Source organism: Solea senegalensis, linkage group LG6, assembly GCF_019176455.1.
Source record: "Solea senegalensis isolate Sse05_10M linkage group LG6, IFAPA_SoseM_1, whole genome shotgun sequence".
In the NCBI taxonomy this organism is placed as follows: Eukaryota; Metazoa; Chordata; class Actinopteri; order Pleuronectiformes; family Soleidae; genus Solea; species Solea senegalensis.
Genome location: NC_058026.1, coordinates 26,649,137 through 26,668,552, shown reverse-complemented (window position 1 = coordinate 26,668,552; position 19,416 = coordinate 26,649,137). Strand labels below are relative to the sequence as shown.

General features: G+C 40.8%; 1 protein-coding gene across 1 annotated transcript in view; it reads left to right on the top strand.

Moving 5' to 3' along the window:
- Positions 1 to 19,204, top strand: part of LOC122771694 (VPS10 domain-containing receptor SorCS1-like) — a 186,640-nt gene extending 167,436 nt beyond the window's left edge. The window contains exons 19-27 of the mRNA XM_044029405.1: positions 436 to 622; positions 1,239 to 1,372; positions 4,580 to 4,703; positions 5,877 to 5,989; positions 7,913 to 8,047; positions 10,707 to 10,806; positions 13,200 to 13,305; positions 15,144 to 15,301; positions 18,924 to 19,204. Of these exons, the coding sequence (XP_043885340.1) occupies positions 436 to 622; positions 1,239 to 1,372; positions 4,580 to 4,703; positions 5,877 to 5,989; positions 7,913 to 8,047; positions 10,707 to 10,806; positions 13,200 to 13,305; positions 15,144 to 15,301; positions 18,924 to 18,985 (1,119 nt within the window). The 3' untranslated portion in view covers positions 18,986 to 19,204. The remainder of the gene's footprint in view (positions 1 to 435; positions 623 to 1,238; positions 1,373 to 4,579; positions 4,704 to 5,876; positions 5,990 to 7,912; positions 8,048 to 10,706; positions 10,807 to 13,199; positions 13,306 to 15,143; positions 15,302 to 18,923) is intronic.
- Positions 19,205 to 19,416: the final 212 nt, after the last annotated feature.

Sequence of the window (19,416 nt, the reverse complement as noted above, 5' to 3'; positions counted from 1 at the left end):
GTGGTCACAACAAAAATGTATTTTTGATGTGACCAAAACGACCATAAAGAACAACATGTTTCCTTATGCAGTGGAATTGTGGCTGGCACAGTTACCTCACTGCAAAAAAAACGGTTCAAATCCTGGCTCGAACAAGGGCCTTTCTGTGTTTACATGTTCTTACATGCCTGCGTGGGTTCTCTGTTTCCCCCCCACAAAACATGCAGAGCTTAAGAGGACACTCAAAGTTGATCATATGTGAGTATGTGAGAGTGAATGGTGGTTTGCCCTGCAATGGACTGCCTCATGTGGAGGATAAAGTGGTGAGAAGGAGTGAGGGATCCACACAAACTAACCCACCGCTTACAGTCTGTACCGTTGTAACTTTTAAATTCTGAATCAACCGTCAAAAGGCCCCCAAACTTGCAGAGCTCCTCAAAGTGTTTGTGTGCACAGGGCGACGGAGCAAGGACAAGCATCACTCTGGACTTTGGAGACGGACACGCTCTGACATACTCCAACGTGAGCTCCATCGAGGATGGCATCAAACACATCTACAGAGCGGTGGGAATCTACCGCGTGACCGCCACCGGGGAGAACAGTCTCGGCTCAGAGACCGCCATGCTCTACTTGCATGTAACATGTAAGATTATTTTTGAAGATAGGATTTCTCCGCACTGCTACGTTTACCTCTCCCTCTCCTCCAGTCTTGTATCACATTCGCTGGCCTATTTTGTGCACAATTTGCTATTCTGTGCTTTATCTCCTTGCACAACATGCCTCCCTCCCATAACCAAACAAACAAGTGAGGCGGAACAAATCCCATTACACTTCCACTCAAGTCAGCGTACGCTCTGCAGCCACTGCTGCAGCCGCACATGTAACAGTGGCTGACCACCTCTAGTGTATTCACGGGGGTGACAGATGCAAAAGAGCTAACTTATTGATCAGGGAACACTGTTGCCCCCACAATCTGTCAATCCTATGTGCCAACTGTACAAATAGAGCCACCACAGGCTCAGGAGTGCCACAAATGAAAAATAACACACAGATGGCAGACAATGGTCCCAGAGCAGGAGCAAATTCTCAACAAACTCTCTAACACCCCCCAACACCCCCTCTCTCTCTCTTTCTCTGTCGCACTCTCACACTGTTTTTTTTTTCCATTTGAAATGGTGAAAGTTGTTGTGTCCTCTTCTTGGTTTTGCATGGTGCATTGATGTCAGCCTGTGATGGATACTGTGTGTGTGCCTGAGTAGGTCAGCTGGAGTATATCCATCTCTCCGCTCCCTTTGTGGCGGTGAAGAACAAGGAAGTGAATCTGACTGCTGTTCTATGGCCCAGCCAAGTGGGAACGGTCACCTACATCTGGTGGATCGGAAATAACACTGAGGTACTGTACACTCAGGACTTTTCCCACTTCTCTGTTGCCGGGTGGCTAGTAAGTAGGTTGCTGAAGCTTTTTTGTTCAGCTATATTTGTGTGTCCAGGCTGCAAAAAAGAAGGTAATCTCGTTAATCAGCTTTAATAAAACCTGCGGGGCCATTCTGGCCGATAAACCAACAGACTTAATTACTGACCAGAATGCACCCTGCCTTTCCCCCCCCTTTGTCCACTGGATAATCAAGTTAAAACGTTTTATATTCATGCAGGAACACCTGGGTCTCACTTTGCCCCACAAAGAGCAAATTGGCATCCATTCACCCATCCATCCGCCCTGCTTGCAGCTCTCCACTGATTTTGTTGGCAGCCACGCTTGCCTCTGAAATCCACTTCACTTCCTGTCCGAACACATCTTTGGATTTGCCAGTGCGATCGAAGCTGCTTGTCAGCAAAGCTGTTACAGCCAGACTCCACAAGACAGTGTGTGTTTTAACAAGCAGCCATCGGATGCTGGGCTGGTTTTTACCAATAAGGGATTGTGATAGAAACCAGTCACTGAGAGTGATTCATTTACAATATTGTTGTCATCTACAAAGCAAAACAAGGCATATATTAAAGACTTCCAAGTTGATTTATACAATTATTACACTAATATTTTAGTTGCGTTGGTCTGGCTGACTGCTTTTTTCTCTTGTGTGTTGCCCAGGTCATTATAGGGTCAGCTGCTTGAAGCTAACTTGGTTCTAGATCCTCAGTTGATCATAGGGCAGAGACGGCCAGTAAAAAGACGATTTGTCTTCTCCTCAGCCAAGGAGAGCTTAAAGAGAGGAGTCCGTCATCCATGCAGGACAGGGGAAAGAAAAGAGAGGAGGGGAACCTAGCTTTGTATTCTTTATGACATGTGAGGTCACATGTCACACAGTGACCCCTGAGGTGGTTTCCACTGCTAAGTGGGGACTGAATTTTATGGCCGGGTTCAGGAGAATATTTTCTTTTATCGAATTGGCTTTTTATCCACATGGAACTGGCGTATTTATGGAAAACAGGTCTAAAACTGTAAAGATGCCACCCTTTGCGTTTTCATGTAGACGACCAATAATGACGTCATAATCTTCCTTGTCGTTGTCTCCTTCTTGTGTTTGGAGATTGTTTGCTCTGTTGGCAGAGACACAGAGCGAATGTCATTGTCTTCACTGTGGCAGCGTTACAGCGCCACATACAGGCCTGGCATATGCTAGTACACCGTTTAGAGTTGTTCTGGGGGTTTGATGTAGATGAAACTCTACTGTGTTTATTGAAAAAAAAAATGTAAAAAGATCATACAGGGAAAGTTCTGCCTGAAGAGACTCACCTTAAATACATTCTATGCCTATTACCAACAACAGTTAGCGCTGCAGCTAATACAGCCTGACCCATGTTAATGTCTACTGCAGCTCTCTCTTATTGTTCTAATGTTTTTATAACACTATCAGTGTTGGATAACTAGATTTAATGTTTAGTATCACCATTGTGTCTGCATTAGAGTCATTGTTACTGCCCTTGTTCAAATAACTGGTCCTCTATCCTTCAAATGTGATGTAGCTCAGTAACTTTTACATCCAATACACAGCCATTTTATGATATTACTATGTCTACATAACTGCGACGTGAAAGTGCAATCTGTGACTGAAGATATTTCTCAGTCTTTCTGAGGTCAGAAAACTGTATCTATTCAAGATGAGGTGGTTTATTTCTACAACAGAGACTTGAGTACAAACTCACCTTCTAACACAACAGTGACATTATTTTACAAATGCTCCATGGACTCTGTCGTCACTTTCAACATTGCAATCTGAAGCGTTAATCATCCCAACTTAACAGAATCATAAAACACGACAACGACTCTTACAAATAAAGATAGCTCTCTTTCAGGACTAAGAGAGCCCTTTCAATGTTTGCATTCAAATATAATGTTGTATATGTTGTTTGAGTAGTGCACCAGATTAGCCAGATTGTTTCTATTTCGTCTTGGTCACCTTTTGATGACAACATCCTCTTGTGTTATCGCTCGTTTCTTCATGTTATTGTATGTGTTCCTCACTTGTGTATTACCAGCACCGATGAGTGTTTGTGACTTTGAAATCTGCATTTAACACATCCTTTTTTACACACCAAGAGTGAACTCACACAAACCACAGCAGTGAGAATCAATTATAGGTGCTAGAGTTTAAATTGTGACCAAAAAGCCTGGCTGACCCGACCCATTAACTGTAATTATGTAATTATTTTTTTTAATAAGTGTGCATCTATAACCAAGGGCGTATGTTTGTGTATAATATTTGGAGAAAGCCATTTAGAGACAGGACAAGTGTATATGTGTGTGTGTGATGCTGTGAGAGGAGACGAGAGCAAGAGTGATTTTACGAGCGTCAGTGAACGCATCATAGCTGAGGAGACGAGAGAGGGGGAGAGAGAGATGTGCTGTTTTCTTACAACACAGCAGTAACTTTTTAGGGCTGTCAGTCCAGACCTTAAACACACGGACAAATCTGTTTGGCCAAAATGATCACGAGCCCACCTCAGGGGTGTAAGTGTGAGAGAGTAAGTGCTATAATAGAATATCTAAAAAAAAAAAAAGGGTTAATGTCCGGAGACTTAGATTTTGGATTTTCTCCTTTTATATATTCTTACATGAGCTCACTTCATTATCCTTATCTACACGACATTACCTGAATCTGGTCCAGCCGAACATGTGCATGCAGTTATAATTCAGTTCCCAGTCAAATTATCTGGGGATTTAATGTGACTGAGAAATTTGATTTTATACAATATCAGTTTAGCAGCAACGGGGGCTTTCACATATGTTGACATGGTAATAAGATGCAACAGTATTAGCATTTTGTAGCTAATAGAAGAACAATAATGTAATGACAGGAAGAAGCTGCTGGTTTTGCACAGGGAAGTCTCCACAGGCTGAAAGCAGCACAGTGTGTGTGTGTGTGTGTGTGTGTGTGTGTGTGTGTGTGCGCATGTAGGCTGAGTAGGCTGACACTTCTGTAGTGTAAATAATAGCAGTGTGAGATGTTAACCAGTAGCTGATAAGGCTCTCTCTCGGGAAGCCCAGAGACTTTGACTCTCTCTATCTCATCCTTTCTAACCTCCACCATTTCTCTCTCTCCCTCCCTCTCTCTCTCTCTCTCCCCTCTCCCCCTCTCATTCTCTCTCGCTCTCCCAGCAGCCAGTAATCACCCTAGAGGGAAGTGTGGCTTGCACGTTCTCCCGGGAAGGCATCAGTAGTGTCACTGTGCAGGTGTCTGCAGGGAATACTATCCTGCAGGACAGAAAAAGCATCGCTGTCCACGGTGAGCCGCCTCTGTGACTGCATCTCCACCGGGATTGTGTAGCTGTGTAAACACAATATTGGGATGTGTCACCACAGCCTATCCACTCATACATGCAGGGATCTTTACCTTAAGTCTTGTTTTCTTTGGCCATCTCTGCCGATGCTCCACACACAAGGTCAGACTTCATTGACCAAACAGGTTTGAGTGAAATTGCTGAATTACTGAACAGTACAGTTTTTCAAAATAAGGTGCTCATGCAAAAGGTTTGGGCGATAGAAAAGACTTTACAAAAAAATATAAAAAAACATAAATAGTAACAGATAAAAGACATAGATAAGTAAAAGTAAGTCAGCAAGGAAGGATAAGATAAACTGTGATAAAATAACAGTTAAAGGAGAATCAAATAATTTGTGTCAAGTCTTTAAAAAGAAAAGAAAGGGTTCAGGTAAATATTAAATGTCAGGTCAATGCCAGGTTAAATATGTGGCTCTTAGGTTTCAACACTTATTTTTGGTAAACACCAACATTTTTAAGCATTTTCTGACATTTCACATACTCCATTAATGATTTATAAAAATAATCCGTAGTTGCAGCCCTTGTACTGAATAAACATTGCTTGATTATAATTTATCAACCACTGTTAACCTTTATTAATGCTCCTTGTGACCCGTGTTATAAAGTGGGTCATGTGTATAACTTAATAAAGACTTCACAAATACATCAGCATGCTAACTAAGTAATAAACAACCACACATATACTAATTATTGTAAAGTGTGCAAATAAATGCTAATAGTGGTCAATAAACGCTTAAATATAGTTAAGCTATGATTATTCTGACTCTTATTGTAAAGTGAAGCATTAATAAAGGTAAAGTAGAAGCATTGATAAAGGTGAAGAATGCTTAAGTAAAGATTATTTAGTGTTACTTTACATATTTGAAGTGGCACTTAAGGGAAGCAAATGTACAACTTTACAGACACAAAAAAAGGAAAGACGTGCGTTAACATCAACTGTAGCTTTACTAATATATTTTAATGAACTCCTAGTATGTGCTTATATGAGCACTTAAATAAATACAGACAGAAGCTCACAGTTGTAACAAAGCAAACATAAAAGCAGATGCTAATAGATGCTGAATGTCATGACTGATAGAAAATAAAAGCATTTATCATGTATTCTCCTCCCGGCAGAATATTTCCGATCTCATCTGCTCGCCTTTTCATCAAACCTCGATGACCACAACCCTGATGTCGCAGAGTGGAGGCTGGACGTGAGCCGAGTCATCAAGAACTCTCTGATCCAGGTAAAGCTCTCCCTTACCCTCTCTCTCTCTGGGGTCCTTTCATGGAAACCGTTGCTTTACTGTGGTAAATACTGTCAGTGCTTGACTGGACCTCAGAGTGCATCATGACCTCCCTCGAGAGGCCTCCAGACATAAATCAGACTTTTATGATGATAGATGACGAGGCAAGAGGGAGAAGGGGAGAAAGTATAGTTCCTGTTAATTGCGCTGGCCTGAACCACAGTCTGTGAGTTCAGGGCCATACAGTCGAATAAATGTCAGAATGTGTCTAATATGTGTTCCACACTCATCTGAAGCTGACCTGCTCATAATTCCAACCCACACAGGACATGCCAGGTAAACTTATAACCAATAACTTCCTCTTTTTTTCCTTTTTTTTTTTTAACGACATCTTTAGTACGTCAACACTTTTCCAACCCCCGCCACGAAGCAGTCTGCGCCTCTTTGATCTGCCAAACCAAAAATATAAAGCCGAGAGTATACGCCCACCTCCTTGTCGCTTTTGTTGTTTGTTATTGTCACCGTTTTCTCGTGACAATCCTTACCTTAGAAAAAAGAACGGGGGAAACTTTTAGATGTAAATCTGATAAATCTGATACGAGAAGACATTTGCAGGATTCAAGACAACAAAGCCACACAAGAGCAGGGGGAGGAGGAGGGAAAAAAAAGAACCAGTTGAAATATTCAGTTAATGACATCCTCTGTGTTTATCTTTTAATCCTTACAAAGTAGAACAGCAACATACGGTGTTTGCATCCAAATCTGCTGCATGATGGTACAAGAAATGTTGAAATAATACATGCAGCTGTCATTTTGACACATAAAAAAGCCTCAATGATATACTGTATGTATATATATATGTATATATATATATAACTGAAATATTGCAGCCAAACTAGTGTATACTCTATTATGAGAGCCTTGTTTTTTAGCCACAGGGCAGGTGTGACTTACCTCTAATTATAATAGTTCACATGATAAACAAAGTCTAAGCTAAGCAAGGCAGTTTTATGTATAAAGCACTTTCCATATGATTCAAGGTGCTGACAGAGACAATAAAACACAGAGACATAATAAAAAAAAATATTGCATAAAATCAAAGTGTAAGATTTAGGAGAGTACAAAATGAAAGAGAGCAAAAGTGTCCATCTTAAAAAATGTCATTACAATGAATAATACAAATACAAAAGTAATGAAATAGATAAAATGATGGGTTGTAGGATTCTTTATTTAAAAGCACTAGTATAAAACAACATTTTCCATTAAGATGTAGAAATGGCAAAGAAGAAACTGTTCCTGGTGCTTTCATGTGCGATGATAACATTTGTGTTGTCATGAAATAATAGGGAAAACTACCACAGTATGAAAAATGAAAGATAGCACAAAAATATGTATTTTGTCCTATAAGTATAACAACTCGTAGCTTTTGTTTATTGCATTATGGCAAATGGTTTACACAGGAAGTGTGGTCAGCTGCTTAATGTGAGGAAACTGCTTCTCTTTTGTTTTTAGCTGCACAGTTTAGGTGGAATTGAGACGTCTCACTTCCCTATCAATGACAAATCTTTCTACTCCTGGGACAAACATTTATTATCACAAAGTGGCAGCGGCAGCAAACATTTAATTAGTGGACTTTAAGTGATGAAATTTACGAGATTTCTTGAACGCATCTCGTTAGCTGCTCCCTGCTTTACTTTCACAAGCTCTCATGTGCTGAAGTGTAGAATATTCATTCTATATGCAGCATTTTTGCTGGAAATCCATAGAATCTAATGGAGCAAATGTTCAGCATCTTCTCTACATCGTTTGTGCTTTAGCTACTAACACATGTCAATGTTCTAGTTCCTAGTACCCAGCTGGGACCCGAGGATTGGGTTTATTTCAAGCTCCCTTTAACATTCCCTTCCTTTTGTTCCCCTCCAGGCTACAAGCATCAGAGAGGATCAGCTTCTGGTCACCGTCCTCCCGGGTTTACCCACCACTGCCGAGTTTTTCCTGCTGCCTGACAAACAGTTAACGGAGGGGAAGCCAGAGAAGAGCTCTGCTCATTTAGATCAGGTACAGGAACAACAGCTGCTGCTTTGTCTGCTAATGTGAGCGTGTGACATTTGTTTCCTTTTGGACAACATATGTGTAGGTGGATGATTTTCACCTTGTTATCGTCGCTGTCATTTTAACCATGGCAGCGTTTCTTTGTTTTGTTTTTTTTGTGGCATTTTCTTTTTATAGCACTAAAGCTTGAGCAGTAATTGCTCCCAGAAAACGTCCTCCTTCCTCCAGCAGATGTCAGCATTGATCCACTGAAGAATTTTCTAGGTTTCTTTGTTTTTGTCTTTTTTTCCATGAGGCTAATTCTAGAACACGCCTGAGGAACCTCTGCGATAGACTCATCAATAAGACCTGACAAGTATTAACAAGTTATCAGGGGGAATGACTTTTTAAACTCGCGTAAGTCCCATACCTAGTGTGTGGTACTGACTGTGTGTTTGGGGGGGGTTGGTCAGTGTGGGCCTCAAAAGGAACCGGAAAAAAAAATCTCCAGACGAAGAAGTTGTCACGGCCGATCAGCTCACTGAATCATCAGCGTACCAAGATGGAACGAATTAGCTCGGAACCTCAAATAATAGATAATGTCTGATAATAATGTTGGATCTACCGCCCGTGGGAAGAAATGCAGCAGAGTGTAGAGTGAGAAAGAGAGAGAGAGACAGAGGGAGAGAGAGATAGAGAGAAGAGGCAGGAAATCAAGCTTGATCGCCTCGAAAGACCCTCTCACCCACAAGCCAGTAATAAATCTTAATTCAAGGTTGACATCTTAGCAGTGCAGAGCGCGCTCTACTTGTTAGGATGTATAATAGATTTATTGACGCTGGTATATGTTAGGAAAAAAGTAATTAGTCCTAGCATGGTTTAAAATGAGACTCCTTGTACAAGGAAGGCTTGAAGGACGACAGAAATGACTCTGATCGCTATTAATTTACAAATGAAGCTGTGCAGATGAATGAGGCCTCTGTACGGCGACACACGCGTTTAATCTGCCGAGAGAAAACTGAGGCCTTTTGTTTGGTTTTTACAATCCAGCTGCACATATGCATGTTTGATGTGTGCAGATTAAAACAGGATTTTATTTGTATCACTTTCATTTTTTGATTGTGTATAAGGATTAAAGCATGAGTCTGTGTAGGGGAAATAGACTTAGAGCGACTGAGATTGGATCTTGGATTATTTTTTATAGTAAAGTTAGATGTTCCCGGTGCACAGAGTCAGTCTGGAAAGCAGAAATCAAGTGAGACTAAATTGAATGTATTATGCATCAGCGTAAAAAAACAAACAAACACCGACCCGTAGACAAAGAGTCTGACATAAACAGCTCAGAGAGCTCAGGTGGGGAAGTTGGTTAAGGAAAGGGATTTTTTGTGGGGCCATGGTCACTTTTAAAATAAAGAACTGCAATAAAAATCATCAAACTGTCGGCCACTGATTGGTCAGAGTGCCATCACAGGAAGAGACGTCCGGCACAAGCTTCAATCCGAACAATGCCGAACTGTAGATCAGTTAAAAAGACTTAACAATCCTAAAAATCTGGGGTTAATCTCCAACAATTACCAGGGAAATAAAAGTCGAAAAAAGGGTGTCTAAATAAAGCAGCAGACATATTGTGAAGATATTAGACTGGTCCTTTGAAAATGTGCCTGGGACCTCACAGTCCTTAGTTAGTCACTAGCCAGTCAACAAAATAGATTAAGATGAGTAAATATTGGCAGACCAATATGCCAAGCTAAAAATATCATTACACCCTGGCAGACGCCTCTTCACTCTGGAGGGAGATTTCAGTTTGTTGAGCCTTGTATCTCCAGATTCTTGAAAAAAACAGGTTTTAGGACTGAGCCCCATATTTGTGCTGACAATGTAGGTCCCAAGCAGGTTTGTCTGTGGTTTCCATGGTGGCCTCACCCATGTTTTCCCACTTCGAGCCCATGATCACTTAAGTAAGCATTCCGGGCTACAAGTGGCTCGTTCTTGAAGTTTCAGTAATTACTTAGTAGTCGTTATCAGACATGAAAACGTGAAAAAGAATATAAATGTTCAGGTGTGTCAGTGTGGATTTACTCTGATTTAAAGGTGATGAGTCACTGTTAATTTAGTTTCTCTTGCGACACAAGACTCCTAATGTCAGCTCACTGAAGTGAGTCCAGAGGGAGAACGTGTCCAACTTGAAGACACCTTTTTGTTGTCATCTATCTTTATATACAGTCTGTGAACCATGACTGAATGAACGAATGAATAGTAATGTTGTTTGCAAACACTGGCAGTTTCACCTAAAGTTACCATCTCGTGATCTCTTGATTTATCCTGCAGCGGATTGGAGGCGTCCCAGCTACCAGACTCTAAATCATCTGTGTCAATTTATATTTTTTTATTCATTTATGTACTTGTCTCTGTTTTTTTCTCTGGTCCACCCTGTGAATATTGGCATCATTCACACACTGACAATGCAGACAGCTGATGTTTCATCCTCAATTATTTCTCCAGTCAGATAAATTGGACAATCATACGCAGGGATTGATCAGGACTCTGAAATGTCACTCAACAAATGACGAACGACAAACGACGTCAGAAGCAAAGACGGATGAGACAGTCTGAGATGTGCCTTAATCTTGGTGTTGATCGTTTTCAGCAGTTGTGTTTTTGTTTTTGTGTTTTTTCATCTCAACAGCTGTCTGAGGTTTTACTGAGCGCCTTGAATCAGAACCTCGTCCAGTTCACGTTGCGGCCGGGAGTCCAAGTCACTGTATATGCAGCTCACCTCTCAGCAGGTAAACGGTTACCATTGCTTGTGTTTCGTACGCACAAAAAGACGGCGTACGCTTGCTTTCACGCACCACGGCAGCATGTACAAAGACGTACTTGGCGTGAAACTTTGCAGATCACAGCACAAACTCTCGAGCTGCCGTGAGAATTCTCTTGTCAGACACCGGCACACTGGTGTCTGACAACATCTTCATCACAGCCTCCCTCTTCCTCACTCTTCCGCTTCCACAACACAATCAGTGACAGTAATGAATGGTTACTTGCAGTAACTCAGTGAGCTTGGTCTGCTTATTCTGTGCATAATGCGTGTGTAACTGGATCCACTGACGTGTGACACTGACACGTTTGTAGATTGTTGAAATGATCTGTAAATTCAGCTCACACGGATAAGTCATGTCTAAACATACAGGCTCAACAATCAATGCACAGACAGTTTTTTAAGCATCAATATTCATGTAAGAGCAGTAGCACCCTGACATTTAGTTCCTTCATTTATCACTAATTCCAAAAATCAAACAACCAAAATAATGTATTTTTTCCAGATGAATCCAGAATTTCTTTGCATATGTACTTTTCAAATTGTGTGAGTACGTCATCTTTCAGTATGAAAGCTGCGCACTCATTTGATGAACAAGTTTGTAGTGGGTGGGGCTTTTATTGTCTGTCGAACACGAGACCCTCATGAGGACAGAGAACTGCTCTTCATTGGAAATCTGAGATAGTGGAGAACTTTGTCTAGAGTAGTGAGAGCCGCGAGAACATTGAAGTGTTTAACTACAGTAAATCACTGGCAGCAGCTTGCATTACAAAACAGTTGCATTTTAAGGTATGGGTTCAGACTAGGGCTGAACGATATATCGTTATCGTATCGATATCTAGATATGAACATTCAAGATATTCATATCGAAAAAGCAACGATATAAACAAAATAGATTTTCCCCCGCGCTCGCCCTGCATGTACAGCTCTGGCGGTCACAATAAACTTCATTTTTACGATTGCCCTTGAATGCACCACTACGGCCAGCCAACCACAAACCTTATTTCATGCTTGCTGTGGAACGACAGCTGAAGCCAACCAATGACAAACATAGGAGGGCGGGAGGGAGACGGAGACTGAGACACGCACATACACACACACATACACACACACACACGACATACACAGCGGGAAAGAAAAGTGACAGAAGATAATGCGGCCGGTGGCGATTTTGTGCCAAAACATAAATCATCCTCCATTATTTGGAGGTATTTTGGATTTTAAAAAGGATGTCAACCCGAGCGAGGTGTTGTGCAGGTCGTGCTTGGCGAAAATTGCAACGAACCAAGGTAGCACAACAAACATGTTTCACCACCTGAAACAACACCATCGCGTGCTGCACGAAGAGTGTATTACAATGAGAGAAACACCGGGGACTTCTCAGGTATCCCAAAAGAAGCCCAAGTTAAGTGTGTTTACTGATGCGTTCAGTAGTGTTACACCATATGAGTCGACGTCCACCAGACATAAAGGCGTTACAGACGCTATAACATGCCACATTGCAAAAGACATGGTACCCGTGTACACAGTCTCACAGTGAGTTCTCATCAATAAAACACTTTCCATGTGGAAAGTTTCCACAGTCTTTTGTATTATGATGTTTTTATTTTTCTGAAAAATGCTTGCTTTTCACCGAACCCGTAGTCATATCGTATCATATCGATATCGAGATATCTGGCATGAATATCGAGATATGAAATTTTGTCCATATCGTTCAGCCCTAGTTCAGACCAAGGGTGTCAAACTCATTTTAGTTCCGGGGCCACATACAGTGCAATTTGATCTCAAGATCAAAATATAGCATGTCACAAATTCATCCTGCGGGCCGGATTAGACACACCGGTGGGCCGTTTCTGGCTCACGGGCCGTATGTTTGACACCCCTGGTTTAGACCATACTGACTTACAGTATATGTGCTGTGCATTGTTTTTGAAATTGAGGAGATTATAGTGCATGTTTCTGGTATGTGGACTTCTCACAAAAATAACACACAGCCATTTTCAGTTTGTTAGCTGTTTTCTGACCTGCACCAAAACCCATAGAGAAAATCCAAACAAAGGATTTCAAAAATGACATATTTGGACTTACTGATGGACACAGCAGTGGAACAGTATTATCTGCTGCGTGCTGTGGTGTAGAATCGCTAATTTTCTCGATGGACTTTGGCGAGGGAGAGTGAGTGCTTCACAAAGGTCAGTGCTCAGGTTCAGAAACCTGCTAAAGATGCTTATAAGTTAAAAGGTACGACAAATGTTTTATCTCTAATCAAAACGATCATCCTTGTCACTTCTTATTGCCTGATTCGACTCGCGGTTGTTGTCTGGATTGTGCAGTTTTTAGCCCTCCTGTCTCTGTTTGCAGCACCCCTAGTGGACACCAGCGAGAACCACAGCGGCTCTGCCATGCTAATGCTGCTGTCGGTGGTCGTCGTGGGTTTAGCCGTGTTTGTCATCTACAAATTCAAGAGGTAAAGTGTTCATGAAATGTCACGTCTGTTGTACAGAGGCGTCGCGCCGTACGTGACAGCGAGCTCGTGAAAGGCGTCGGAAGCGTCCTGACAGCTCTGTAAACAAAAGTGGCAGAGGATTCTGATAGCTGTCTGTCAAATGTTCTCCCCTGAGACACACACACACACTCAGCGGGGATACTGTGGAGATTGGTTTGTCAGGTCATTCTATGAAGGAAATGCCAGTCAAACCTTCAGTCTGATATCAATATGACGTCCTTTGAACAAAGCCACTTGACCTTTCTGAAATGTTAAAATATGTCTCCTCACCAAGGTGCAGTTTCAAAAGAACAAGGCACAAAGGGCTGTGAAGACTTACTGACAAGATGAGACGTCATAAAAAAACCTGCGCTAATTTCAGATGGAGTGTGACTGAAGAGAGAAAGTGGAGAGTTTTAGTTTAAATTATAAAACTGGTTCAAAAAGTCGGAAAATGGTTGGTACACAGACAAGAGGTATCAAAAATGTCACGCTCAGGCAAAGGTCTGAAAACATGAAAAAGGACATGAAGAGATAAGATGAACTGGCAAAGGTGAGCTGTGAGGCTAATGGTGAGGTGAGTAAATAAACACAGCTGGCGCTAATGAGGCGGGAACACGTAATTAATGTGGTGGGAAAACACAGAAAGTGGAGTAATCCGACATAAGAGAGAATGTAATGCCTGCCCCACATTAGAGGATGATTGGGCTGATTTCAGTCTCCTTCTGGCTCTTCCGACAATCGTCTTCCCCGTTTCAAATCATAAGTATTAAACATGTTTGATATTTACGACTGAGCAGCGATGGGGGCATGACCAGAACCCCACAATAACCAATCGGAGCGAGTTGACCGGGAAATGGATCTTGTCAGCCATGACTTCATCCACAGTTTTTTTGTGTTTCGCAGCACAAAACATCAGCAACAGATATTAAAATAACGACACTGGCAGTCCGCCTCCATGTCTTTATATTTATAATCTGAAGACACATTAAACAATATTGAGTTTCTGTGAGATTCCATATCCCGGTGTCTTGGCTGAATCTGCTCTCTCAAGATTAAAACATTGAATATCACTTACAAAGTTCACTACGTCTGTGGTCTCCCATGTTATTAAAATCAAGTCAGATTTAAAAATCCTCGAGTGTGGGGCAGGTTTAAGTTACCTAAATCAAACAGGTAATGATCATAAATGGTAAAAAAAAAAACAATGGAAACTGTTTTTCATTGTAAATTCTTCACCTATTAACTGTCCAGCATGCAACATTTAAGAAGCTCTATTGGCATACATTTAATATATTAAATATAAATATAAATAAGTATATAATCGCTTTAAAATAAAAACAGTTTAGTTCATGCAGCTTTAGAATGAGCCTTGTCTATGATGTCACCAGTTTCTATTGCAGCTCAAATCCAATCAGCCAGAGTGTGTTTTGTATTTTAAAGTGTGTGTAAAGCATCTCCAACACTGTATTCTCTACAAATACTAACAAACAGTGATGTTCACCTGCTTTGGTCCTCACTAAAGAGTGTATACAAGTGTTTATGTGTGTGTGCTCGGCTCCTCCTCAATGACTGCATCATTGAATTGATTGAATGACTTTATTCCTCTCCCAGGTGGGAAACACACATTCACAACAGCTCAGTTAAGACATGAGAATGCAAATTAAAATAAAATAAAATAAAATAAAATAAAATAAAATAAAGTAAAGTAAAATAAAATAAAGGTTACAGAGAATTTCAGCCGTCATCTCTCTGGGCTCTGTTTTAGTTAGGCTCTCCTGTCTTTTATCCCTTTGCCTCACTGTAAATCTTTTCTCAAGGAAGATCCCAGGCCTCAACGTCTATGCGCAGATGCAGAATGAAAAAGAGCAAGAAATGATGAGTCCAGCCAATCCAACAGAGACCACGCCCAGCTCACAGCGGGACCTGGTGCATTCTTTGGAGATTCTGGACACAGAGTTCAACTCGCGGCCCATCGGTAAACGCCCACTCACTGGTTCTGACTGTGGTATCGGTGGCATTCCATTTCTCCATTGTTCATTTCATACCGATGTGTTCAAGTGTGTTTGTTTCCATGAGGCTCATCCTGTGCTTTGTTGTGTTTCTCAGAGCTGGTCCGGTCAGGGGCTGAACCAGAGCTAAACAAAAAATAAGCACAACGGAAAGTACGCTGACTTCTAATTAGTGCAATTTCCTCCGTAATGTTGCTCTTTAATCGCCTGAGAATACAGATGAGTGACTCAGTGCACACCATCATACAGTATTCATGTCTACAGATGGGACAGGAATACTGCAATTAAATTATATTTAGAAATATAAAAATATAAAAATCAGATCTGCAAAACTTAGACCAAACTTTCAGGTTAAGTGATTTCAATGAGTTTTACAGACTTTTTAGGAGTTTAAAGCACATATTTTTTATCAATATCTTGATTTTGTTCAGGGTGATGAAGTATTTATATCAGTCCATATCATTTCCGTATACTGCGACACGTATATTCTCATCTCATGTGTATTCTCATTTCACAGCAATGATCTAACACACTGGCTGTACCCGCTGTTCATGGAAATGCAAAGCAAACTTTTTTACTTGCTTGTGGGTAACACAAAGGAAGTGCAACCTTAAAAGAGGAGGAGTTTCAATGCTGATTGGCTTTTGTGAAACGTGTGTCGACTCGAGCAAATGAAGTGAAAGCTACAGATCACTTCTTAACATGATTTAGAATATATTTAGGATTTTGACTGTAATCCTATTGTTCATCCTATTGTGTAAAAGATTTGCTTTGGTTTTGGTGTGAACTTTAGGGACAAGATGCTACTAACACTGCTCCAATTTCTTGGTTTGCGATGGTTTGAGAGGGATCTTATTCTTAAATTTAGTGTGGAAAATGTGATAGATTAGGTTAGTCGTATGAGGATTTACTGTTCTGTATGCCAGTGATTCCCAAACACTAGGTTGGGACCCAGAGATGTGCCGTGGAACAATTGTTTTTGGGTCCCCAAATAAATTAGCAGAAATACCTTTTATTTGAATTGGTTGTAAATAATATGCATACAAAGCGTTATTTTTATTTGTTTACCAATACAAAATAATATTAGGTTTGATCGATATGGCTGTAAATGATCATAATTTGTGAGCCTTTTTTTAAGTGGGCAGTTTTTATTTTGTCCCTTATGGCAGCTACGTTTTCAGTGACAGTTTGAACTTCTTCTCAAAAAATCTGAACTGTCCCTTAAGAGCAGGCGTTTCATTCATGATTAATGGATTATTTGGTTGATTATGAAAAGTCAGTCAGTTAATCTCACTGTTCATATTAAGTTAAAAAAAGATTTTATATAAACACATCTTTCTGCTTCAGTGACTTCTTTATTAGTGATGCATCTACTGTACTATCACAAGGTAACAGTGGGAGCAATCGTTTAGTTTGTGGACTTTGTAAATGTGATGAAATTTACGAGGTTTCTTGAATGCATCTTGAAGCTGCCCCTCTAAGCTCAACCTGCTGCAGAAGGAATGAAATTCACCAAGGTCTGTGAACGCATGTTTCCACCACCACCTATCCCCGTAAAAGATTCAACATGGGTCTGCTCAAGAATTAACACATCCATCGTTTCAAACTCAGCCTTTCCAACAGGTTACAACCACTACAGGAACTCTTTAAAGTGGAGGATACAGAGATTGAGAACCAGTGGCATCAAGCCAAGAAAGGTTGGCTTGACACATGTGAAGATGTCCTGGGCAGGAAGAAACCACAACACAAAGAGTGGATCTCGTTTAACACGCTGCTGGAGTTGGAAACAAGGAAACAAAAGAAAGCTGCACTGAACACAAGCCAGACAAGGTCAGAGAAGGCAAAGGCACACAAGGCATATAAAGCTGCTGACAAGGAAGTTAAAAAGAGCATCAAAAAGGACAAAAGAGACCACTGTGAGCCCCTAGCAATACATTCAATGTAATAGCTATAGGAGGATTACGCTTCTACAAAAAAGCCTTTTGATTGTATAAACAGAGCCACCTTGTGGAAGATGCTAAGACACTACGGTATACCAGAGAAGTTCATATCCCTAATCTGGAGTCAGACAAGGACATGAAATGTAGGGTAGCCCATGCAGGACAGCTAACAGAGCTTTTATGTGAAGACAGGAGTACGTCAGGGTACTGTACTGTCTCATTCTTTTCCTCCTGGTTATGATTGGATTATGAGGACATCTACTACAGGAAGGAGCAATGGGATCCAGTGGACGCTTTGGACTCAGAGGATCTAGATTTTGCCGACGATCTGGCACTCGCACAACCACAAACAGATGCAAGATAAAACAACCTATCTGGACTCAAAATCAGCAAAAAGAAGATGACTCAAGTGCCAATAGTACACTAGCCACAAGTGGAGGGGAAGAATTACACAAAGGACTCCGCCTTGTTTACTTCTTGGGAGTAAACATTTGGGAAGTGTGGTAGACTGTCAGGGGGCCACTGATAGGGATGTAACAGCCAGTATAGGGAAAGAAGGAGCAGCCTTCATCATGCTAAAGAACGTCTGGGCCTCCAGAGTGATACGCATAGCCACCAAACTTCGGATCTTCCACTCTAATGAGAACAACAAAAGCAACACAGCACCGGGTACAAACCTTCATAAACACCTGTCTGAGAAGAATATTTAAAATCAAGTGGTCAGACAAGATCAGCAACCTTGAGCTGTGGGACAGAGCAGGACATAACCCACTTGGAAGCCATATCATCAAGAGGAAATGGTTCTGGATAGGACACACACTTAGGAAGCCGCCATCCAGTATTACACATCAGGTCCTGACCTGACGAAACAGAGGAATGCCTAAAAACAGCTGGAGAAGGGACACGGAAAAGGAGATGAGGAGTATAAGCAACAACTGGCACAACCTAAGAAGAAGGCCCAGAGACGAGTCCAACGGAGGAATATCATCGGTGGGCATGACTACCTAACTGTGAATGCATCTTGTTAGCTGGTACTGTTAGCTCAACACGCTGTACACCCTGCAATGCTGTCACTAGTTCTCATGCACTGGAGTTCAGAACCTTTGAATATGCGAGGAATAATTCTCATTAATATTCACACTGTCCATCCCCAGTGTAAAGTGAGCTCCGTTTCTAAATTGAGAACAGACTTCCTTTACTTTGTCAGACACTACTTAGGTCTTTTTATCCACACAGGTAATTACACCATTGTCACATAATCAACATCTGAAGGTGGACCTGTAATTAAATGCTTGTGTTAGTGTGAAGCTTCCACTTCTTTTAATTCAAGGTTTTTCTGTGTGCACTGGCTTTCATTAAGTCACATCTGAGAATATGCATTCATTTGTTATTCACATGTTAACATCTCATTACACTTCAGTTCATAACAAACTGTAACTTTGAATTCTTCCTTAATGTCCTCCTCCTCCTGTCTGTCAGACCTTTCTATTTGCAATGCATGATTACTGTCCTGCTTGAACCATCCCACTTGGAGCTCTGTTGTATATATATATATATATGTATATATATATATATATATATATATTTAATGTCAGAATGCTGTCTTTTTTTAATCTGACACCTCTGTCTCTCCTGTGTTTTCCCTCAGGATGTATGAAACCTCATGTACATGTGAAATTCTCCACAGAACTCCCCACATATGTTGTCTGAACTCTGGACTGGATGTGACCACTCCAGCTGCATCATGGATTTATCATTTTATTTTTGAATATTGGGTTTTTTTCTCTCTCTTTTTTTTTTTTTTAACCATCTGGGACACAAAGGTTTTGAGCTTTATACGTACCTGTGCATGTTGGACCCTGCTGACACAAACTGTGCTCTGTTCAAACCAGAAAAAAACTGTCTACAGGTTTTAATTTTATACATACATTTACACATATATATATATATATATATATATATATATATATATATATACATATACTGTATATATGTGTGTATATGTATATATGTATATGTATATATGTGTATATATATATATATATATATATATATATATACATGTATTTTAACATTACACATCAAACACATAAAATGCCAATTATTTATATAAGTTGGATACAAGCTCGTGAGAGAGCGGC